Consider the following 25,764-nt stretch of genomic DNA (forward strand, 5'->3'; position numbering starts at 1 on the left):
TTATTATTACATTAATAAACTCACTACACTAGTAGTTATGACATATGGGAGTCTAGTCTCTGCTGCATATGCTCACAGTTCCCCACTGACAATGATTAACAGCAATGAATTATGTATGCACACATGAAGAGAACAGAACTCTGTATCTATTGGATTAATGGAACCTTCTAAATCACTGATATCACTAGCACCTCTCTCTGTTGCTAAACAACTTAAATGAGGCAGAGAGTTCCATCCTCTTGGTTAAGAATGGCATGCAGTGTTGTCATGATCCATGCAGTATGAAAACTATGATGCTTGACTACTTACGGATACATGGCCATTGTTGTCAGTTTAACAAAGATATCCTTACTCGGTATATCAACAGTGTTACAAGTAAAGGCTTGCGGTGGAGGCATTTTGTGTTTCTTGCAGAAGTCAGCAGGGGAAATGCTATATTCTTGTTTAACTTCATGTAGGTCTGACTTTGCAGCTACCACTAAGCAAGGTATTTTGCTGTCCACGAAGTGTTGCTGCAAATTTAAAGAAAAATATTGAGACAAACAGGAGTTCATGTGTTCAAACAACTTGGAATAGCCTATTATTATTGTTTCTCGTGGCAACATCAAGCATTCAAAGGCTTAGCTGAGCACAACTCTAGAAGCAGAGTGCTCTGCATAGGCAGCTAAACCATAGCCGGGCATTAGTAACAGAAGCCCACCAAGCTCTTTCTGCATTTTTAAATGCATCAGCTGCAAATAATCAGCAATCATGCAGGAGGCATATGCACTTCTGGTGCCAAACTCAGACAGCCAGGAATGCTGATAACTGAAAGTGAAGATTTATTTTCCCCCTAGTGAACCAGTGTAATGAGATACGTACAAAAGATACAAACCTTAAAAATCCTAGCACAGTATTCAAAGGATTTAGGATTACTGACATCATACACCAAGCAAACAGCATCACATATGGTCTCGGCATCAGTTAAAAATTCAGATTCACCAACATCATGTAGCTGAAAAAGCAGGAAAAAAGCTTTGATATTATGAAATTAATTGCATAACTCTCTCTTCTGTTTTGATTTCTTTTTCTTTTTAATTTCCTATTAGGTTTATTCAAGCTCAAAATAATACAGAGAACGTGCCATAAAGCTAGCACATGACCTGCTACTACCACATCTGCAGGCAACCAAAATACTCTCAGCATAAAGAAATATTTGCTGAAACCACATAATGCCTTATATTCCCATTCAATCTGGTTCTCATCCTAGAGTCAAAATCACTGAGCAAAGGACTAAACAAGAACTTGCAAAACAAGGGAGCATTCCAATTATGATGAATGAACTACATTTAAACAAATGTTAAAGTGTATTTCCAATCTTCACAGATCTTCACCTGTTGAAGATTATGAATACATTTTAAACACTAATTTGTCTGGCAATGTATCAATGCCAGTGTTTCAAGGGTTAATTAAACTATCATCCATCTGACAGGTTTTCATTCTGTAACCTGTAAATTCCTTGCTATATTTCCCCCTTCTATTCTGTCTTATGCTGGAATCTCTCTAAAAATGCAAACGAGCCCAAAGAAAACACATACATACTCTAGAAATGGGTAGATGTATTCTCTACAGCCTAAGTGCTGAAAAGTATCTTAACACTGCATTGACTACATGTTTAGAAGTAAAGAAAATAAGATGGAAGATTTTAATTCGATGTGTGTATTAGATTTGAGAAGTTGAATGTTTTCTAAATTAGGTGTTGCGATAATTAGGATATAACAACAGAACAGAAACCTTGTAACAGGAGTCCAACTGAATAAGTGCAATTAAGATTATCTCAGAGTGGTTTTGGTACATTTTAAAGGGAAGGTGCCAAAAATAAAATATTGCACAATCAATAATTTACAGAGTTATATAAACTTAATTTTGCAAGCAGCTAGAAATTTGTAGTTAATGCTGCTCAAAGAAAGTATTTAGGTCTTAAAAAAGCACTCACACCCAGAACACAAGACAGCTAAATCCAGACAAGAAACAATTGCCTCAAGTAAACGTAGCCTTCTGTAAACCAGTTAATACAACATATTTTAAAATTTTTATATATATATATATATATATATATATACACACACACACACACACACTACATCTTTGATACTTCATGACTGACAAAATATATATATTAATATATATACAAAATAAATATATAAAAAAACACCCATGATGTAAGTCTTACCAGCAAGTATTTTTCTTGCCCATATACATAGACTGTATTCATCGCATAGTAAGATTTGTGCTCTGCACGTATTTGCCTCTGCCTCTGAAAACACAAAGAATTTAAAGGTTAGACAATAATCAACAGCAACTTCCTCCCCATAAAAACTGTATTTAAATAATTTTTCAGTTCCTACTCAGTTGCACTTGCTTAATATCAGAGAACTATGGTGAAGTCTTATATTATGAAGACTTCATAGTATGCTAGTAAACATGTAGCTGTAGTACATTTTGTCAGTCATGAAGTATCAAAGATTAAAACTAAAACTACTAACGTCAAAGGAAACGAACAAAGCACATTTTGCAAGGCAGTATCCTCAATTATCATATCTGTTCACTTACTTGATAATTTGTAAAATTCTGCAATCCATGATGGCTTTCCCAAACTTTAGTGCTAACAAGAAAAGTTTAAGGCAGCTGTATAGAATCACAGAATCATAGAATATCAGGGTTGGAAGGGACCTCAGGAGGTCATCTAGTCCAACCCCCTGCTCAAAGCAGGGCCAATCCCCAACTAAATCATCACAGCCAGGGCACGCTGTCAACAGAATTTTGTTGCCTAAACTTAACTCTCAATATTATTCAATTACAACTCAAATTAAAAAGAAAATGTTTCTTACCATTAGATTTCTTCCAAGAAGTGCCTGGAGAACACCACTTTTCCCACAGCCTTTCATCCCAATAACATTACATCGGAACACATTCCTTTGAGTCTGCTTTTTCTGGAGGTCTATCTTTTTATCTCTAGTTACTTAAAAAAAATAATTTTAAATTCCTAGAGTAGGAACAGTTAAATTACTTAAATCATATTTGAAACATCTGTAATAAAAATCTTTAATATCCCAATGGCACACACTTTTTAAAAAGTTCAAGTGAACAAAATGCCAACTAATTCAACAGGAATCGAGAATCTTTTCATATGATGGTGTCATTTATAAAAGTCATAATCTTTTACATATATATTTTTACTTTTATAAACAAACTAGAATGCTCTCCAGGATATTATTCCTTTTCAAAATATGTCTGTGTTCTAAGCAGAAAGGAGAAAAAAACACAGAACATTTCATTTAAACTCAATTTACAGCTTGGCAATTGGATGTATGAAACTGATCTTTTAAAATAAGCTCCCAAACTGTATTAACAGCATTTCAGATACTTACCTGTAATTGCTGATGCTTGAGACTCTTGCTCTGTCAGTATTGAATAGCCTAAATAGCCCAAGTACTCCAGGCAGCGCTGTACATCTAAATATGTAGTTAGTCTAAGGAAAAAAAGAGAGGGGAAAAAAATCCCAAAACAATCATTCCTAAATTGCCAACATCCACCATTCCAGATTTCTATTAAAAGTACTTGTGCCCTATGTACTACCTCTGGCAAAAGCAGAGTGTTCTGGTGCCATACAGTGATGAGAACACAGGTGTTTTAAAGTTAAATGGCCCTAGTTTTATTAATATAACGAACCCATTATACTATGAGGGCAGCCCCTGCTAAGATCAAACCACCCATGCTGACAACCTACACAATGCTTTTCACAACACAAAATGAATGTGATTGCTCCTCCCTTGTATTCCCAACTCACTGCCAAGAGGAAAGCAAACAGAAGACAGTAACATCTTTAATGTTTACAGGAGGTATATATAGAGAAAATACTGACTAACTATTGAGAGGGTGACAATTAATGACTCAATAATCATACTACTTCAGGCAGATTTCCAAAATCTGGTGAGAGTCCTGAAGCCATGATCATTGGACACTGCCCAAACTCCAGAACAGCCTGTAGTTCTCTGAGCAGCAGGCCACACAGTGGCTCCAGAAGCTCTATTGCTTTGGTCAATTCTTCAACATTTTGGCTTTCTTCCTTTCTACATAATAGCAGATCTTCAACAGAAAGCTTTAAAAATGGGATCTTACAGTGAATGTCCTCAATACTGTTCCTACATGTTAGTTCTCTAAAGTGCTTTGCCGCATTCAAAAGAAACTTAAGTGGTACCTGAAATGGAATCATCCAATAGCTTTTCTTAGATAAATATCAAACATTCTCTCATAGGTGATATACTGGTAAAGTATGCATTAATTACATAGCAAGTACATGGTTACATTTGATTTAGCAATTATGAAAATCAAACACACTGGATTCTGGGGAGCTCCACTATCAATGATCTCAAATGAACTAAGGACAGCGGGATTGACAAAATCCAAAAATAATATGCATCCCTTAAATATTCTTGTGACAATGGCTGGTTGGTACAGAAAGTTAGTGTTTCTGGAGACCTATGTTTCAATCCTGTGTTTGGACCTATGGCCTAGGTCAAGTAAGAAGAAATTTAGTGATTTCAGATTAGCCCCTTTAAGCATGGATGCTCATATAAAAACCACACCATGTAATTTAATGTGACTGGTAAATGTTTGGATAGGAGAGGCTCAGGATTAGACAAGCAAGTGACAGGATCCAGGTGAATGGAAATACATTGGCAGAGGTGGGTTAGGAGGATAAAAGGACTAAGACTGGTATAGTCAAGATGCTGGAGATCAGGGTTGATTTGTGTTGACTGAGCAATATGGAGCAGCTTGTACATGCTTTCCATGCTACACCTGGCTCTAGTCAGCGATATTCATCTGCTACTGAACTAGCAGAGCACCATGAAATCAGCAATAGATATTTAAGTGAATTTCTCTACAAGTCAGTTATGTAAACATGACAGACATAAAAGTTCTGGAAAATGTACTGCAAGTTTCCAAAACAACAAACAAAAAGGAGTCAGCCAAAAAAAATAATGTGAACTTCTCTGAAAGCCCTACTAGAGAACAACCTCCAGCTTACTGAGGAACTACCATTCTCTCCAGAGTACAAGGTAATTCAACCTCCATTCACATTAAGTCAGCACGCCTCTCCTGGGAACACTGGTAGCTGAGCCAAACGTGTGCAACGACTTTATAATGCAGACTAAACCTCATTAAGGGAGTAAACAAACTTCATCAAGGCATTTCAGCGAGAACCTCTGGCTCCAAATAAAGCATGGTTTCATAAATGGAAAGGACGTTTTACTGAGCAAGTAACTTAGTTCTGCAGTCTCAATAGCAATAGTCTTTCTTATTCCCTTTAAAACAAGAGCTGTGTGTCTAACTCTGAGAATTACAATCTATTCTCTGAATATGGTTACAGCAGTCTCAGGAACTCATCTGTTAAGTAGATCTCCACAGCTTTGGCATCACATTTGCTATAAACGTTTAAGCAGCAACACTGCCGGTGCTATCTATATAGTTGATTAGATCTGATTGATAACTAAATCATACTGTAAAACTGTGACATCTCAATTGGCATAGTTATTTAAAAGCATTCAATGAAGTAGATCGCTCTGACAACATTCATCAAAAAATGTTAAAAGCGACTGATTTTTTCAGTTACCTCACTAGATTTACTATTAACTTTTTTAAACAAAAGATTTGCATAGCATATTTAGAACTATGCAGATAAATGTGCAATAAAATAGGTTATTACATCACATGAAGTCCTAATGTAAGGCCATTGTAAGGTCCTAATGTAACTCCTGGGCAACAGCAACATATAATGTACCGTACTTACGTCCACTGAGAAAGAAACCCCTGGTATGTTATCCATCCCCTTTCATTTGTACAAACTGTGTTGTTGACATCAGGTCCCCATGGTATATAAGGGAAGACTTTGAACAAATCTTTGAGTTCATCAGGGGACAAAGCACAATCTCTATCCTAGAAATATGCACATAGTTATACATCAGATACCAATAATATTCTCATCAAAACATACTTGCAAAAGGAAAGTATTTCTTGCATGGGATTTGAATGGCCTGTGCAGCATTCATTCCATAAGGATTTTCTTACAGTAGGTGGATAACCAGTTTTAAAAAAGGATTCTCAGGACTTGTACACACTAGAAAGGGTAAACATACCAGCTGCGTATACTGGCGTATGAGTGCTTCTGCTGGTATAACTTATACGTTTTCCTTAACAAAATAAGTTATATAGACAAAAACACTTTTTTGCTGGTGTAACTGCATCTACCCTGGGGCTTTTGCTGGTATAAAAGTGTTGTTTAAAAGAAAAATTGCATCCCTATGCAACAAAAGTTTCTAGTGCAGAACAGGCCTCAGACAGACAAGAAAGGGTCACAACCGTTCCTTCAAATTAAGAATCTGAATACATAAAATGGAGAATAAGTCCAAACTTCCAAAACATTGAATCTCTTGTTAAAGCCTTATTCAATCTTTATTCCTACATAGGCATTTGTCATTTCTAGCATTCTTGATTGTGAGTGTAAAAGAAATACTATTTTAAATACAATTTCATAACATGGTAAGAACATTTTTCCTGGTTTAGGAATATCACTGATCAATGCAACATTTAAAAGGGTAGCAGAATTTGACCCTGCATAGGGAAGAGCTGTTCTGTTGACTCAACCTATCAGGAGTCAGAACCCTCACAGAACTGCTGCCACACTGTAACCGGTGCTGGCCATTCAACTCCAAGAGCAGAGGGAAGCATGATCCTTGGTCCAAGAAAACCGGGAGAAGAAACAGGGAAGCCCTACAGGACACCCTAGGAATTGCCAGGCTTCAGCAGAAAGCTTAGGCTGAGTTTTATTCTTTTGTTACTTGAGCTAACAAAGCCTAGTTCCAGGAAGGAGATAAACTGACATCATGTATAGACTTTATATGGAGTAGGGTACTAATGTTACCTGGTTGGCTCACAGAACAATTTAAACACAAGGAAGATGGCTTTCCCAATATAAAAGTATTGATTTAGTTTCCTGTGCCACATTAAAGATGAATATTGACTCCTAATTATTTCTTCGAGTTTGAAAAATAAAATTGGTTCAGCTTCATAAACTTCAATCCAATTCTAATAGAAGATAAAAAAGACTGCTGGACATCAGGGGTTGGATTTTGTTGATAAACATCCCGTTGTACTGATCAAGTCAAAGAGTTAAGATTTCGAGAGCAATTAAAACATTATACAAGCACCACTTAAGTCAGACTAAAAGCTTACCAAATCATGCTTATCAAACGTGCTTTGGAGAAACAAATACACATGGTGATTCAACTCTGTTGTGCAGTCAGAAGGAATTTTTAGCCTGTTTGTTTTAAAAAAAGAACCAAAAATTAGTCAGATAATAAATAATGTAATTCTTCCAAGAAATAAATATGAAAATAGCATTTAGTGTTTTTGGTTTTGCAATCAGCTCCTTTTCTGTTTCACTGAAAACACAGCAAGCACTGTTTACTAGGAGTTCTAAAATCATCTGTAATATAAGGCACTTTCAGATACAACAGGAATATCAACAGCATTCTATGAAAAAGATAAGGATGGTATAGTCAAAAGAAAATAAGGGAATTAAGCACCTAATTCCCTTAAGATCCTCTGAAAATCTCATCCTAAAGGAGTTAAATGCCATGAAAAGAGCTGGACAGTTTTATAACTATCTCACTTGTAACTATGCATGGTAAGAGAATGACTTCACCGCATATTAAGCAGTTGGGACTATTGGCTGGCTTATAGGAAGGGCAGCTTCAAACCAGGTCAGCAGGGACACTGATCTATCCCCCCCAGATGACCAGAAGAGAGGGGAGACTATTTAGGCCTATGCCTCTGCAGGAAAAGCCCTCTTTTACCTGGACCAGGTAGAGCAGCACCCATCCTTCTACCAACGGCCATAGTTAAATACCAGGTTTTGTCATGATCAATGGTGGGCATTACACTAGTCGCTCCTTTCTCGGGGGACTGGGAAGGAATTTTTTCCCTCACCACCATACTGGCCAAGGCAAGAGGGTTTTTTTTTCTCCCTCTTCTCCACAATGGGTAGGGGCTTAGTTGGGGCAAACATGAAACGGGAGTTACGCTATCATGTCACAACTCACTGTGTAAGTGTGGGGCGGATGTCCAGTGCAGTTACTCCATTGGGAAGGGATATGGTGATAAGATAAAATGGATTGGTAAAGGATTTAAAGGAGGTATTCTTTAAAAGGAATGAAAATAGGGGACTTGAGCTCCTATGACTGGTATGGCAAGGAACCTGCCCCCCATTTACAGTTCCCCTTAACCCTCATTCAAGGGGTTGAGGAAAGGTCCAAGCAGCAAGTTGGCTGGGTACTGAGATGGGTGAAGGGGGAAGATGGACAGCAGCCTCCTCCTCCACCAAGTACATGTAAATGATTATGGAATTACCTGCACTGCACACTTTTATCTGCTAGGTACTCCCTGACATTTAGGAATAAAATAGTGGCCTAATCAAACCACATCCAGTGTCTCCTGTCCTCCTTCTGTCATAGTTGGACAAAGGATAATTAAATCCCATGTTCTGGTCATAAACCAATTGTAGTGTTCAGGGAAGAAATTTCCTTCTTCCGCACTCTGACTCCTATTGCACAATTGGCATTGTGAGGGACAAAAGTTTGCTTTCCTCTTAAGAATGAGATATGAACCTCTGCCAGGGACAGTATTCTGAAGTGAAATGAACAGAGTCTGATCTGGTATTGCAAATCCCTTGTCCCTCTGCTCTCCATACACAACCCACAGTGAAAACTAGGTGACACTATGAAACCTAAGTTTAGACATTTCTGCTAACACACCGAAATTGGAATTCCTTTATCCTTCTACTCTCTCTGTATAAAATGGTATTATTCTGCTCCAAGTCTGATCCAACACCCAAGGAAGTTATTGGAAAGAACTTCCATTTACTTCTGTGGGCATTGGAGTAGGCCCTTAATGCACATGCATAACTGAAGTGACACATACATCAAGAGATTATTATATACTATATACCCCATAATGTGTTAATGTAAATATTGCTGACAAAGTTGGGAGTTGTGTATATATAGTAAGTAGTTGATTTAGCAATCCCAAGGCATGACATACAAATTCTATATAAACATGTGAAAATTAACAACTGAAACATACGGAGGAAACAAATACTCTGGTGTGAGCTCTAGGTCATCATCATATCCAAAGCGGCGCAATACTGTCCAAGTAGTTTCATGTCTTCCTCGCTGAATAAAAAGTGTATGTAGAAAAAGAAAACCTGAAATTAAATGATAATTCTTAAGACTATGAAGGCTTTCAAACATTTAACATTTACATTGAGAGTGGTTGTTTTTTTTAAATTGGGTGAACAAAATACACAAACATAAAAGCACAGTGCAGGATATATAAAATCTAAATGAATACATGACATTTTCTGTACCTTCAATTTGTACAATTATAATACTTCTATACTCGGATCGCCAAAATAATTATTTTCTTAAAATTTGTTTCCTAAGTGTTAGCCCCAGCATTTTTATTACAAGGCTGGTTTTAATTTGTATCATGCTAAAAATTTTTATACAGTCTCCATTAAACATACAAAGAATGACAACCTTCTACAGTAGTTTCACGGAAGCATGTATTAGTTTTGCTAGGCCAAAATTCAAGGATAATTGCTTAAGTACTTTCCCTGTTTTACTAAAAACTGAGATTACTCCCCCAGTTCAATCCACACATGATTTATTAAGGCTGCGTATAGATTAGGCTTTTCCCCCTACAATTTCTCACTTTTGCTTTCACAGTTGCAGCTCCCACAAGTAGTAGAAAAGATATTGCCTTAATTTTTACCGCTTGCTCCAAAGAGATCTACACAGCAGTCACTAGAATGCTAGTGGGAACCAACACTTTATCTATGCTAGTGCTCCCTCTGGTGAAACTAAACAAAGAGCCTACTCTAAATGGAAACTATAGAATTTGCCCAAGAGAGAATTTATTTGAATCAGCACACTTAATTCAGACATTTTGGTCCCTTAAGCATTCTCCACTGGAACACCATTTCCTTCTCCCCGATTATTCCTCAGTTTATCCCATGCCACAGCCAAGTTATGACCAGCTCTTGTTGCCAAGGGAGCAAGAAACTGAAATCGTATTTCAACCCCTTTTTCCTCCTTTAACAACAGATTACACATGGACTTTTATCTTGTATCAACTTTAAATGTCTCTCTTCAACCAATACCTACCTTTTAATGTTAATCCATTATCAGCAACTCCATCACTTAGATTTTTTCTGACTACATTCTTTACATCTTCCAATGCTTGAGGCGCTAGTGGAGTATTAAAACAAATTCTCTAACAAACAAGGAAAAGGCATATTAGAAACACTGATACTAAGTCAATCATACAGCATATCCTACTCAAAGTACAGCCCTAAAAGCTATGCTAATTTAGTGGTAGGGGCAATCCAAGCAAACTCTAAATTAAAGCAGAGCAGGCAGGACAGTTCCTTGCTCGTTGGTACTGCTCCCACAAAAGAGCAGAACAGGACAGGGTATCTATTATTTGCTTCAGTTTTCAAGACTGGTAAAGAATCACAGCCACCTAGAGAGGAACAGGTGTTTAAAGAAACAGAAAAGCAATACTGGGGAACCTCGGGATTGTATTTAAACCCGCACTAATCAGTAGAGGTAGGGATGTAGAAAATCCCTTTTTAGTTTTTCAAGAAAAGTGTTGCAAACGCAGGATATTCAACTGAATTACAATCTTAGCAATAGTTAGCCACAATAATGTGAATTCAGGTTTGAGGAGAAGCTTTAACTCTGCATTCCATTTCTTAGCTCTAATACTTAAGGTTAAATGTAGTTCGATATCTGAAATGTTAGACCTGATTTTCATCTCACTCCAGCGTCATTCCATTGACTTCAGTGGAATTACTCCTGATTTTACACCAGCATTCAAGGAGAATGAGGCCCAGTATCTGTTATGGGCATCAACAATACCCATAAAAGATGATTTATATAGGGCAAGATTTTGCACTACCCAGTGGGAGCATGGAAAGAGACTTCCGCCATGCAACACACAGGACTAAAAGCACAATCCCAGTGGAGACACTGAAGATGGTAATAGTTTCCCAAGGGGAACACGGCCTATGGCCCTTCCCTAAATCCACATCAGCAGGAAGGATAGTACATAATGCACCTATTTGCTATGTGATACAATGCCCATTGTACTGGCTCCCCTGTAACTTAAGGAAATTTCAGTCAAGTCAGCCTCCAGTCCCCAAGCACAGAGCAGTGCCTTAAAAGGCACAATCTAGCCCAGCGGTCGGCAACCTTTCAGAAGTGGTGTGCCGAGTCTTCATTTATGCACTCTAATTTAAGGTTTCACGTGCCAGTAATACATTTTAACGTTTTAGAAGGTCTCTTTCTATAAGTCTATAATCTATAACTAAACTATTGTTGTATGTAAAATAAATAAGGTTCTTAAAATGTTTAAGAAGCTTCATTTAAAATTAAATTAAAATGCAGAGCCCCCCTGGGCAGTGTGAGTGCCACTGAAAATCAGCTCGTATGCCACCTTTGGTACGCGTGCCATAGATTGTCTAGCCCAATCTAGCCAGTGAACAGTTTAACAATTAAAAATTGGTATCCAAAGGTTACCAGTCACCTCAGCTTGTTCTGATAGCATTTTAGAGCTGAGCTACCATATACTAGGTATGGAGAAAATAGGGGGTGATTAAAAAAAAATAGTAGGGACCTACCTGAAAGAAGTTGAGCTCTGCATCACTGAGAGTGCCATCATTATCCTGATCAGAGATTCTGAAGATACGAGTCAGAGCTTTTATACAGGCAGGTTTCATCTATAGATCAAGAGAGAAATTAGGACCCACTTTCACAGGAAAATTAATTTTTTTTTTGGCTTTAAGATGAAAATAATCACACTAATACCACAAGACAGCACTAAACAGAATTCAAATAGATATTGGCAATTTAATGTATGTTTTGTTTTAGATTTTCAGAATGGGCACCTAGAAAATTAATAAATATAAGAAACAAACAACAAAACCCGGCACCAGTAAATTTCTATTCAGAAAAAGATTACAAAAAAGTCCATTTTGATATTAAACTTCCTTAAATTCAATTATATAAAATCTTGAATCTATCTTTGCAGGCTGAACAATTCAAAAGTATCCAAAAACACAAATATCCAAAAATAGTTCTCTGTATTTGTTGCTTTATTGTGATGTAAAAAGCTTTCAAAAACTAATTTGTTGACACAAATTTGAATAATAATATAATAAAATAATTTTCCTAGCCTTTCCTAATATACATTGAGGTGCATTAGACAAGTGGTTTTAAACTTCTTGTCTGCAGACTATGAAAGGTCGTTGTTACCATAGCACAGTGGTTTTCAACCTGAGGTCGACAGACCATGTCTAAGATTTCCAAAGGCGTCCACACCTCCATTTGAAAAAAAGATTCCGCAAATGAAAAAAGGTTAAAAACCACTGCATTAGACTATTATGCCCTTGCTCAGCCCCTGTATGATCACCTTTTAAAATATTTACATTTTAAGATAATACATTAATCCATAAGAGAGCAACAAAAATAAGAGGTTTAGAAAATATGACCTATGAGGAAAGATTGAAAGTACTGGGCATGTTTAGTCTTGAGCAAAGAAGACTGAGGGGGAAACCTGATAATAGTCTTCAAATATGTTAAAGGCTGTTATAAAAAGGATGGTGATCAGTGTTTCTCAGTGTCCACTGAATATACAACAAGAAGTAATTGGACTAATCAGCAGCAATGGAGATTTAGGTTGGATATTAAGAAAAACTTTCTAGTTAGAAGGATGGTTAAGCACTGGAACAGACTTCCAAGGGAGGTTGAGGAATCCCTGTCACTGGAGGTTTTTAAGAACATGTTAAACAAACACATGTCACAGATGGTCTAGGTATTCTTAATCCTACCTCAGCACTGCAGGATGGACTAGATGACCACTTAAGGTCCCTTCCAGCCATGTGTTTCTATGATTCTACAAGATTAAAGCCTATTTATGTGATCAGACTAGAGAACAATCTTCTGTCTATCAATGAAGATAAATCTAATAAGGCATCTTAAATGGACATTCCACACACAAAAAAATTAAATTCAGTGGCTCTAGTGAACCGTTATTGAACAGGCACTTGATCCATGTTTAACTGGTTTAGGCAAGGTATCAGGAAGAGCCCTGGGGCCAAGCACAGTAATTTTAACTCTCTTGTCTCATCTATTAGACAAAGTACTGAGCATATGGACCAACAGCATGGGAGAGGAAAAGCTGATGAGTTTGCCCCCAGTGAGAGAGAAAAAAGAAAGATAGGGAATTCCCTCCCAATAAATAAGATGGTGAGGGGAAAAAAGAGAAAACTCTTCTCCAACTACCAGCCACAAAATGGTGAAGAATGAGGGAGAAAGAAAAGGGATGACGACACTAATTGCACTGTGGTGATACAATGTCACGACACAACAGCACCAGGCAAAATCAGGATGTGCAAAGTCAAGCTGTGATTATTTTGTGGCTTTCTTTTACTCAATGTTTGAGACTGAAGTGGCTTTCCCCACTGTTCAAGATGAAGTGACAATGCACAATAAGTGATAAATTCAGTGCCTCTATTAATTGCAACCTATATTATTATTACTATAAAATCCACATGCACCCAGGTAATTCATTTAATCAGTTTCCTTGTGCACTAAGAAACTAGCTATGGCTGTTACTGTAACACTAGAAAAAACATGCACTCAGCTTGAAGCTCTCTTGTCAAAATCTCACAAGAGTGCTCTGAAATAATTCTGCTTTCCATTACACTGGAGTAAATCTGGAGTAACTACACTGCAGTAAACAGAGTTACTTAGAATTTACATCTGTGTTCATGGAGAAAGAATCTGGAACCAGATTATATCAGATTACATTTGGCATAACTGTACAACCAGGACCAAATCAAATCTGAAAATCAATTTGCAATTGTTTGTACACGTAATTAATTGTGAAGTAAAATGAACATCCTGCAACATTCTCCCCCCAGGACTTAGTTAAAGTCACGGCTCTGATTAATGTCACAGACTATAGGCATAACGGAGCTGGCACATGGTGACCGACACTTAGACAGAAATAATGAAACAAGAAAAAAATCTACTGGGGTGGAAGTAGCATAAAAAGCTAGAAGGGAAAAATATTTTACTATTTTAATGTAATTGTCTTCTGAAAATGGTTTGGCAAAACGAAGTTTATTACTACTACTACACATATATTCGTTTAAAAAGAAATAAAGTACCTCTTTTTCCTCTGGACAATAGAGAGGCCCTGTAGGATGTAAAACAGCTTTCTGTGCATAATAGAATAGCTCAGATATATTCTTCAAGTTTTTGGCTGAACACTGAAAAATAAGTCTTTAAATTAGTTAGTTAACTCATTTAAATATTTCACTACTTCTTTGGGTATCTAAATTGAAGCTGAACTCTTGAAAATATGGTCCTTAATAGTGGATACTGTGCTCCTTTGAAAAAAATTGAGACCTATGTGTTTGCAATGATTAGCTCAACGGGGACTAGCTCCAGCTCAGTTGCAGCCTCTTAGCACTACTGCGATACAAACAACAACAACGCAGTCATTTTGAGCTGCTCTATCACTACTACAATCGAAAAAGTTAAAGTATAAACTTGGCAGCAATGTGGTACTTGTTATTCATTCAGAATGAATTCCAAAATTTAGGAGCATACCTCTACGCAAGTTTCTATCTCTGTGTATTGGTTCATAATGGGAAGGATGGTCTCCATACTGCTATATTCCACTAGATCAGATTTGTTTCCAACCAATATAAGAGGAAGCCTGAAAACAAGATTTATCAGAGATTTACAATGAGAGGGAGCTGAAAATATCTATTTTATTTGACAACTTACTCTACTAGAAAGGAAGTAAACAATTTGCATTTATGTTGTTTCTATGAATAACTAGACACCAATGGTAAAGAGCAGGAACAAAAATAAATTAGCAGTTTTAGATTTATTTCATAACGGTGTCAAACAAATGAATCTGACAAGCATTTAACTTACAAAGTGGTCTACTTGTTTTTTGATTTTTTGGAAAAGTTAAACAGTGTGGTTAATTACTTATAAAGCTTCCATTATACACAGGAACACACAAAATTTCATATGGATATTTTGTAGACATTCCTACTGCACAGTGCACTACCCTTGCAAAGATATGAAAGCTGGTCCACTGGGTAAAAATAATCATTTTCCACACTGCACTACAAGAGATCCCCAAGTAGCTCATGATTACTCAGAAAGAGCAGACACGGACAATAAATGGACAACATTCTTACGAACGATTTTTTTCTTCTGGGTTTTGTTTTAAAAATAGCTAAACCAGAAATTCACACACAAATATGAGGGTCTGGCTTAAGCCAACCAAAGGCAGGAAGTTCAGAATACAAGCTGTGTCTCCCATGCTTAGCTTGTCACGGAACTTCCTTCAAAGCTCTCCTTTAATTTCTCAGCTTCCAACAACATTTCATAGATCTGTACAAAACTTAAAATATCTGGTGCCTGAAGAAATCAGAAGCCTGCCCATGGAGACAGCACTGTGATCAAGCCATGGACTGTCTCTTAGCCTAACTGGTATCAGAAGAAAACTCGTGTAGGACATTACAGCAGAAAAATTAGGAAGGCATTCACATATATGGCGCAAGCCATCAATGACATTTTTAAAATAGCATATCTGATGGGTTAAAAAGTCACTTGCTAGTTGAAAATTGCTGTAAAAAATGTAGGCAATGAGACTACTTCAGACTAACTCCACATCTGTCTTTTTTGGCTGAACAAGACCCTCAATGTAATTTAACCACCCCCATCACCTTAATATTTAGGTCTATTTTATGTTTTTTCCTCCCTCTCAGTACATACCTGCTATCTTTGTCTGTTCTTTCATTGATGAGAGGAATCCATCTGCTTGTTACCTAAAGCAAGAAATTAACGCTTATCAAGAAAATGTAAACTTCAACTAATATGACTAAATTGCATACAATAAACTTGAGAATGGCTGGTCCTGGTTTCTTGCTTTCTGGGCTTATTGTGAGTTGGCAGGAGCACCACTTTTGGCCAAGAGGGAGTAGGAATTAAAAAGGAAAAGCATAAGTTGACTGATAGCAACACTCCCAGCAGATTATTGCATGGCATTAACAAGCTCAGAAGAGAATTTTATCCAGTACTTCTTGTTTATGAGAATGGTACACCCAATAAAAAACCCTGAGGTGTCAGTGTTAGGCAAGAAAAAGAGGGATTGATGGGAACCACCAGAAAAAGAATACTATTGGTAGATTACACACTATGTAATATTTTCCAGTGAGATTTTATGCACTTTAAATATTTAAGTACAAAGTTTTCACTGTACCTTCAGGTACCCTGTCACAGGAGATACATCTTAAACAGCAGCTAGATACTATAAAAGGTGTTTTCATCATACCTTGTCAATAGAATTCTTGTTGTTAACAGCATATACTATGCAAATTACATTAGCCTAAAATGAAAAAGAGAAACCATTGAATCCCGAATGTGTGGATTCCCTTGAACAGCAAACAGTTAAAAAGCATACTTAGCAACATCACAACAAAAGAGTAAAAAATGCTTCATTGTTGGCCAGTGTTTGTGCCCCTAGCTTGCTCATACAATTTAGAGTCAGACTGATGGCCTGAAGAGAGCAGAGAAATGAAAGATATTAAGAAATGCCCAAATCAGTTTTTTGCAGAGGTACATTCCAGGGCAATGGTGGCACAGACTTCTAAGCTATCTACATTTGAACTGTCACAGATTACTCATTTTTCCTTGGTCCCAGAGCTGCAGTTCTCGAGTTTGGCTACCCACCAAGGATAGGACATGAAAAAACTGCCTGTATATAGAATATACAAAGGTGCATTTAAGATGCTCAGAAAGCAGTGAGGGCAGGAAATGAAGGATTCTTAGTAACTTCACAAACACCCCACTGCAGCTGTTCACTCGTAAGGGTACTGCAACAGGTTGACAGGAAAAAAGCTAACAGGATTTTTCAGGCACTGGGATCATTTTGCTGCAAACGCTGTCAGTCCCTTGGTTGACTGTCTGAAAGAAAGCTGGTTTCTCCCTTTCCACCAGCCAAGCAGGAACAGGAACCCAAATTGCCAAAAGGGGAGGAATATTGTGCTGAGAGCTGCCATCTTCTCTGGGCATGCTAGTAAGTGGAAAAGGCAAAGCTGACCATTTGCAATGGGTATGCAGAAAGCACAGCATCCCACATAACAGTTTGTGTGTAAGGCTGGCCCTGACAAATATTACAAATGGGAACCAGGAGAGGTGGTGCTATGTGGGTACAGCTGTTTGTCTAGTTTTCAGAGATTAAGAAGATTTAAATTTGATTTGGGCTTTGCCATCCCACCTATACTTCACTGTGATCAACCTGGACTCGCCAATATCACATTCTACCACTGCCAGGTCACGAGTTTGCCCCTCTCTCCACCGTACAGAAGCACTGCAGAGGCAGAGCGCTCAACCTTCAAAGGAGTATGTGATTTGAATTACGACAAAGCAATCCTTTCTCACTAATAGTGATTACTGCTCTGATGCATTTCCTAGAAAACAAAGAGCACCCAGTCTTCCTCAAGCAGAGGAAGCTTTGCTGTGACAAAAGGTTCTAACAGGAAGGTGGGGGAAGTGTTGAGAGAAAAGAATGGGAGGACTCTCTTCCAATAATTCAAGCCAGAAGCTCTCTAGAGTAAAAAACTTTTTAAAAAGTTTGTTAAACAGCAGAGGAAAATTAAGGAGCAGAAGCTGCCTAAGTAGATTCTAGCTAATCACAAACTGTCACTTACCTGTGATATTTCATGGTGAAGCTGCTCATCACTTTGCTCCGCTTCTGCATGCAACAGGAAAAAAATGCCATTAATATTCTATATAATCATGAACTAAACCAGAGAATATTTTACAATACTCATTCCAGGTACAGCCATCCTGGCAATGGCCCTTTTGATTTTTAATCACTTTTAGCTAAGTGCGTGGAACAAAAATATGCTTCTAATGCAAAGGCAGTGAAATTGATACCCTTGCCATCAGGCTGGAACTGGCATTTGCACACAAATTTCCAGTATGAATTTTAAAGCTGAACAATTTCACTGGCAAGACAGGCTCCCTCTGGAATGCATCAGGGATTGGGTCTGCTACATTTTCTGCCATTTTCTTGGGGTGCTAAACTGATCCTGTTGTTCTACAACAGGAGTGGCCAACCTGTGGCTCTGGAGCCACATGCAGCTCTTCAGAAGTTAATATGTGGCTCCTTGTACAGGCACCGACTCCGGGGCTGGAGCTACAGTGGCCACCTTTCCCATGTGCTGGGGCTCACTGCTCAACCCTGGCTCTGCCACAAGCCCTGCTCCCACTCCACCCCTTCCCGCGCCCTCCTTAAGCCTGCCATGTCATCGCTCCTCCCTCCCCCCCGCCCCAAGCCTCCTGCACCCACAAAACAGCTGATCGGGAGGTGCAGGGAGGGAGGGGGAGGCGCTGATCGGCGGGGCTGCTGGTGGGCAGGAGGCACTGGGAGCTGGGATGGGGGAGCTGAGGGGGGGCTGCTGATGTATTACTGTGGCTCTTTGGCAAGGTACATTGGTAAATTCTGGCTCCTTCTCAGGCTCAGGTTGGCCACCCCTGTTCTACAATGTCATGTTTTATGCTGGAATTTACATTTCAGAACAACAGCATCAGTTGAGCACCCCAAGAAGGGGATGGAAGAAAATGTAGCAGACCCAATCCTTGATGCTTTCCAGAGGGAGTCTCTCTTGCCAGTGCAATTATTCAGCTTTAAACTTCATACTGGAAATTTGTGTGCAAATGCCAGTTCCAGCCTGGAGGCTATAATTTTACTAGCTCCACTGCATTCCTAGCAAATCAGAGCTTTTGCTATATCTGTCTGAGAGATTTTATATAACAACATGGAAAACTCTTGGCTGTGCAACAGTTAATCCTAAACCCCTGGGGAGGTGGTCATAAAATACTTTGTACTAAAACTGGAAAATAATTGAGGATAGCACCAAAAGGGGATGGAATTATAAAATCATTTGTAAAGAATGTCACAAAGAAGCAAACTTCAGAAGTGTTGTGGGCAGAGTTTGGGGTAATTACTAGAAAGTGATCTTCTCCTTTATCACAACCCCAAGGAAGTGTTTGCTGCTGAGAGAAAAGTACGGCTCTGTCTTCAAATAGGGGAAAGACTAGCTGTACTGCCACTACTGTTCACATGCCAAACCTGAAACAGGGTGGTAGTAAGATCTTTAGTTAACATAATAATTTAAAAATCACATTTATCATAGGAATTGGCTCGTGTCAACTGTAGAATTACCTCAAGCATTCCCAAATAATTGAGACTAAAAGGAAAAAGACTCCGATATTTGACTTACTCTGATTTTTAAACCATACAAACCTAGATATGTACTAATATTAGTGGACACGGAACATTAAAATTAACACTGACACACAAACTGACAAAAAAAAGCTAACTTTACCCGAGCAGTCATAACAGTTGGAAATCTGTTGATGCAGCCTCGCCCTGCCTTTGAATTGTCTGAAGGGAGTTTTCCTCAGGGGTTCTTGACTTTGGAATAGCTTTCTATATTGCCTGACAGAGACTGAGTTTGACGACTTTTAAGGCATTGCATAAAACTTAACTGTTGACTTGAGTTTCTGCCTGCTCGGTAACAGTAAGATTTATTTATGTCTTCTATTCGATTTCAGTATTCAGCCTATTAATATTTATTTAACAAGCATCAGACGAGATGGGAACATTTTAAAAAGAATGAAAATAAGAGTAAAGAAATTCACAGAAGTTTAAACTATGTTGTCATCTCATCCTGTTGTGCCAAGATAGCACATTACACAGAATGTGTAAAAGTTGCCTACATTTTTAGTGACTTCTTCACTTAATGGGATGAGAGAAGTTTTGGATCTCCCTGAATTTAGTTGCCTTGTGCCTGACCCTGCAAACACTTATTACCATGATCAGACCACCCACTGACCTTATTAGAACATTGCTACTGTTGACTTCAGAGGGACTACCCACAACACTAAGCACGAGGCTGAGTGGAGTTTGCAGGATCAGTCCCTGTCAATCTACCTCAACACTGACCTTCAAAAAACCTACATTAAAATAACAATTTCATTTCCAGCTCCTGGCATAAGCTAGAAGTTTTGATGAGGCTACCGAAGCAGGAAAGCAATCCTGGATCAGAATAAGTCATATAGCCATGTGTACTATAGAACCACTACCTGAATAATCCACTATGTGCGTTGGCACTCTTTCAGGGGTGACATCAGCTGGGATGGTGATTTCTTCTGCACGTGGAGGAACCTTGATTTGTAAACAAACAGTAAGAAGGAAAAACCTCTGTAAAAACAGTCAGTAAAGCAGGTAAATGAACATCTAACGATGGTTTGTAAAAAGAGCATAGATAAATTTCTCCACGGATTAGGAAACTTTAAATAGAAGTGATTATTAATTTTGTTAGATTTTTCAGCAAAAGTTTGTTTTCTTTATGTTCTTAAAGCCTCTGCCATTTTTTATACTGTATTTGCTGTGTGAGGAATTTCAAGTCTAAGCATTGCTGTGCCAGAATATCATTGTTATGAAAAGACTTGAAATGAAGGCTTAAGTAAATCTCAGACCCAAAATATTAGAAGCAGCATTATTGCAAGGCACCCTACAAATAAACTGCTGTCTGAATTGTAAATCATTTAAAAGTTGTTCAATTATACCATATTTAACAATTAAGCCTTAAGCTTAACTATATCATTTAAGTAATACTATTCTGTAGAATGGGTAAATTTTTGGTTTCTTCATTTCCGCCATTATCTCCACATCCATTTCCAAGGACGTTACGCTAAACTAGCCAATATGGGTAAGTTGACAGTGCAACAACACACTCACTTGGCTGGCCCATGTCAGCTGACTCAGGCTCATGGGGCTCGGACTGCAGAACTATAAAATTTCAGTGTGTAAGTTCCACTCTGGGCTGGAGCACAGGCATCTAGGACTCTGTGACGGGGAGGGTCCCAGAGCTTGAGCCCGAATATCTAGACTGCAAATTTATAGCCCCACAATCCAAGCCAGTTGACATGGGCCAGCAATGCGTGTTTTATTGCAGTGTAGACATATCTTAAGGGTATGACTACACATCAAACACTGACCTGTGGCAGCGTCTCAGAGCCCAGCTCCACTGACTTGGGATTCCAGGGCTCGCGCTGGAGGGCTCAATACTGTAGATGTTCGAGCTAAGGCTTGAGTCTGGGGTCTGAGACCCTCCCCTCTTGTGGGATTCAGAGCCCAAGCTACAGCCTGTGCCCAAACCTCTATACTATTATTTTTAGCCCCGCAGTGCATGCTTCTCAAGCCTGAGTCAGTTGACCAGGGCTCTGAAACTCCCTGCTGCAGGTTTGTTTGGGGGTTTTTTGGCTGTGTGGACATGCCAGATTAAAAGTGCTGCCAAAAAATCTCATTTTAATTTTTCTATTCTTTTTGCACAAATGACCTGAGGCCTAATCGTGCTCCCATTGAAGTAAATGGCAAAACTCCCACTGACCTGAATGAAGCGACTGGGGCCATGAAAACCACTCTTCTTCTCCAAAGTATGAGAAACTTGTCTAATAGTGATGACATGCAATAGTTAAAGCTCTCTCCCCAAAAAGTCACAACACGTGGCAGGCTCTTTTCCTTTATAGGTTCTGCTAAATATTACACCTACAGAAGTTTACAGGGAGCTCAAAAATGATACTCATGAAAATTAGTGCTTTGAAAAATTTTGTACATCATCCATGACAGGTAATTTATTCCCCAATTTACCAAATAGTACCCATCCAGATTCAGGAACATGGTAATAAATAAATAATATATCTGTCTTATATAGCGCTTTTCATTCATGGATTGCAAAGCAGGCACGTCTCATCATCCCATTTTACAGATGGGGAAACCTGAGGCACGGAGAGGTGAAGTGACCTGCCCAAGGCCACCCAGCAGGACACTGGCAGAACTGGGAATAGAAACCAGGTTTCCTGAGTCCCAGTACAGGGCTCCATCCACTAATCCATACTGCCTTCCTAACAATACAACACCAAGGTGTAACATCAATCTTAAGTCTACAGGAAATTCATCCAGCTGCCCAGATTTTTTGCTTGGCAAATCTGTCCTTCCGTATCTTTATGTTTATCTTTTACAAGCCTGACTGCTCAAAGAATGGCCTTGTGTGAAGCCGCAGACCATAGTCACATTTCTACCAAGCATGATTATGGCATCACCTGACAACCCCAATGACACATCTACACAGTTCTGAGCTGCATAACAAACACATGCATGATTCCAGCAAGTCCTTCTGAAGAGTTATATATGATACAGTTAGGTCTGAAATTATCTTTGCTGTTTTCAGCAATCAGATTGCTGTGCTGAGTGTAGATGAAATTTTCCTTTAAAAAGGTACTTGTTGAAGTGGACTCTACTGTATAAAGACAAAAAGGTCACGTAGTGCTGCAATTCATTTAGAGGGGTAACAATGGCAAGGAGCCCCAATAGTGACATCAGTAATGTAACAGTATTTTAAAACATTTGCAGCCTTGCTCATAGACTTCAGACATATACTGCCTTACATTAGGAAATACAACATTGCAGTTTTAAAGAGTGAACGCTCATGATATACGAGGCCAGCTTCAAGTCCCACATTCCAAACTTTAAACATTTACTTAAATAGACAAGCTATCTTTCCTCTAATACCGTGTCAAGAAAAGGAATCCAGCAAGTGTTAACAATAAGACACTACAAGTTTTATTGTCTGCTGCCTTTTTCAAAGGAATAACCTGATAAATGTTTTAGTATAATCCAGTCCATAACCAACTAAATAAAACCCAACCACTTCTACACTTTTCTGAAAAAGGTTTAGACACAATTATTTACATCCACAGGTTATGAAAACATGCTTCAAAAAATAACTCAATGCAAAGTCATTCTGAATTACAGATACTGCCTTACTACTACTGCAAGGGCTATACACCTTGACAAGTTTTGAACTCTTCACCTTTATTTATATAATTAGATGCTCACATTTTTACAAGTAATGCCTTCTGGCAGAGAGATTATCCCCCCTTCTTCTTCAACATCTTTTCCTCCATTATTCCCTTTTGTTGACCTATGTTATTTTCTGACAATTTTGAAAGGACTAACGCTTCAGGAGTATGTGGATCAATAAGAACAAGTGTGAATTCAATTAAGCATATGAAAAGAATGAGCAAAAATAAGTAACTTAAATATGACTCCTGTTCTCCATACAGAAATGTTTCTAATCAATTTAAGACACTCTTCCAGAAGAAGGCAATACCTTTTATCACCCTTTTAAATACTTTAATAATAAAAGCTCCACATTAAAAAAAAAATAATCCACTGATAGATTTAAAATTACAAATTCACTAACTTTAATTTACATGCACATTTTTGTGAAGGGAAAGTAGCTTTTCTAGCAGAGAAGCACAATTTAGAGGACAAATAGGGATGTCCTACCTCTTCTGGAAATTCTTCACTGACAAGAGACATAATGAGTGATGTCTTTCCAACTCTGGCTGTGAAGGGGAAAAAATAATGGAATTAGAATATTTGTTTTAACCTTCTGCTACACTGAATAGTTACAGTTCTATCTCAAGATGGGAAGTATTTTAAAAACATTTTACAACTTTCAATATTAAAATTTTAACAAAAATGTTTCTTAATAAAATCTAAACATGGGTCCTCAGCTCCTTCACAGGGCTGCTTTAAGGACTTTTCTGGTAAAGAAACGTGGGTCAATCTCCTATGTGTTTTCAAATACATGCCTAAACTTTTCAGCTAAGGGAACAAAACGCCAAATCTTGTTTGCCTTATCCAGCTTTACATGATTAAGGTGAGCAGGTTTTAGCCTCAAATTACTACAAATATGTAGCACCTCTGAAAATAGTTAGGCGTGCATACAGAACATTTACTTTAGCACAAGATTTCAGGAAGGAAAGGGATGAAAAGAATTAACATAACAAGAAAGTGACATCTCCATTAAAAAAAGATGAAAGGACAGAGATGTCTGCAATAAAACCAGATTGGACAGTGAAGAATATACTACAGGGAGCAATCATTTACGGGCAGCACTTTCTGAAGCTAGCTTGGATTGTAAACTCCATGAAGATAGGACTTTATTTTTTCCTATGTTTGCCAAAACACTAAGCACTCTTGATGTATAGTTAAAAAAAAATACTGGTAAGAAGAGTTAACTCTAGCTGACTTTGTGCTTCTCTGGTTTCTCATTATCTTAAATATTCTGGTATGAAAAGATCCTGGTAGTTTCACATGGCTAGCTTCATCACAAGGAAAACATTAAGTAAAGGCAAGTATATGATCATTAGTCTCAACTCATCCAGGTAAAAGAAGTGAGGTTCTCACAGTTCAGAAAGAAATTCTGCTCATTACAAGAGGATATTTAATCCAACAAGTACCATACGCTATTACTAGGCAAATCAGAGCTGACCCTCAGATTACTGATTAGATTGTGTGCTGACTTTTTAATCAACTAGGCTACTGTTGTACCATGTTCTAAAGTGATCAGTGACATGACCTTCAGTAATTACTGTATAAAGATGGAGCAAAGGAGACCCAGCTACCAAGTAACAGAGCATTACAAAGGCTGCTATTGAAAAGAACTTGCATCGTCCTCCAAAGAATATTATGCTGTTGCATAATTATATATCAAGGATCCCCAAACTTTTTCAAAGTGGACTATAGCAATTACTACATTGATAATAAATATTATGAAAGGATAAATGTATTTTTAGCTTCTTTTAATGCAATTTTGCAGTTGGAAATAAGGAAAGCAAGTACTATCTGACAAGCCAGCTCTCCACAGATCAGAGGTTAGGAATCTCATATATGTTATCCTACTTTTATACTATAGTTATGCTTGACATGATGATTCCACCTCAGTCCCAGACTCTTATTGTCCTTGGGATAAAGGGCATGGCTCTTGCTGGACTAAGAACAATGGACTAAGGCCTGGTCTATGCCTAAAACTTGAGTTGACCTAGCTACGTCACTCAGTGAATGTTTTCGTGCTCTGTGTGATGTAGTTAGGTCAACCTAACCCGCACTGTAGGTACAGCAAGGTGACAGAATAATTCTTCTGTCAATCTAGCTAATGCCTCATAAGGGGGCAAAAAATCCCTTCTATCACTGTAGTAAGTGTCTGAGATACAGCAAGCACCGCTGAATTTTGCGACCAGAGATTAAAAAATCCTCCCCACACCCAAACCCCGCATTGAGCCCCATCCACCTTCACCTGCACTCCCCTGCAGAGTCCCATTACTGTTGCACCCAGAACCCCCAATAAGCCCCTGTGCATCCAGATCCTCCCTGCACCTGGATCCCCCACTGAGCCGCCCGCACCTAGACTGCCCCACACAGAATCCTCTCAACCCACGCCTGGTTCCCCCCCACATTAAGCCCCTCCACACTTGGATCCTGCTTTGCTGAGCCTGCCTTCCCACACAGAGGGGCAGGGTGGGTCCCTGTGCTGTGTCAGGGTTGGGTGCAGCCACACTGCTGAGTCCAGGTCTCGGGGGGGGGGGGGGGGGGAGAACGGGGGGACGGAGAGGAGAGGGAAGCTGCAAAGTGGTCTCCCACCTCTGTGCA

At 38.5% G+C, this 25,764-nt stretch overlaps 1 protein-coding gene across 4 annotated transcripts in view; it reads right to left on the reverse strand.

Annotated features, from left to right (window-relative positions):
* Positions 1-25,764, reverse strand: part of RHOT1 (ras homolog family member T1) — a 43,837-nt gene that overhangs the window by 11,521 nt on the left and 6,552 nt on the right. For all 4 annotated transcript variants that reach the window (XM_037913497.2, XM_037913494.2, XM_037913495.2 and 1 more), the window contains exons 2-18: positions 23,617-23,675; positions 20,346-20,427; positions 17,903-17,946; positions 16,525-16,578; positions 15,966-16,018; positions 14,781-14,889; positions 14,336-14,437; positions 11,783-11,881; positions 10,266-10,374; positions 9,184-9,304; positions 7,276-7,360; positions 5,834-5,979; positions 3,411-3,511; positions 2,871-3,001; positions 2,213-2,296; positions 875-994; positions 310-512 (exon numbers count right to left, since the gene is read on the reverse strand). In XM_037913497.2, the coding sequence (XP_037769425.2) occupies positions 310-512; positions 875-994; positions 2,213-2,296; positions 2,871-3,001; positions 3,411-3,511; positions 5,834-5,979; positions 7,276-7,360; positions 9,184-9,304; positions 10,266-10,374; positions 11,783-11,881; positions 14,336-14,437; positions 14,781-14,889; positions 15,966-16,018; positions 16,525-16,578; positions 17,903-17,946; positions 20,346-20,427; positions 23,617-23,675 (1,702 nt within the window). The remainder of the gene's footprint in view (positions 1-309; positions 513-874; positions 995-2,212; positions 2,297-2,870; positions 3,002-3,410; positions 3,512-5,833; positions 5,980-7,275; positions 7,361-9,183; positions 9,305-10,265; positions 10,375-11,782; positions 11,882-14,335; positions 14,438-14,780; positions 14,890-15,965; positions 16,019-16,524; positions 16,579-17,902; positions 17,947-20,345; positions 20,428-23,616; positions 23,676-25,764) is intronic.

Source organism: Chelonia mydas, chromosome 14, assembly GCF_015237465.2.
Source record: "Chelonia mydas isolate rCheMyd1 chromosome 14, rCheMyd1.pri.v2, whole genome shotgun sequence".
Lineage (NCBI taxonomy): Eukaryota > Metazoa > Chordata > Testudines > Cheloniidae > Chelonia > Chelonia mydas.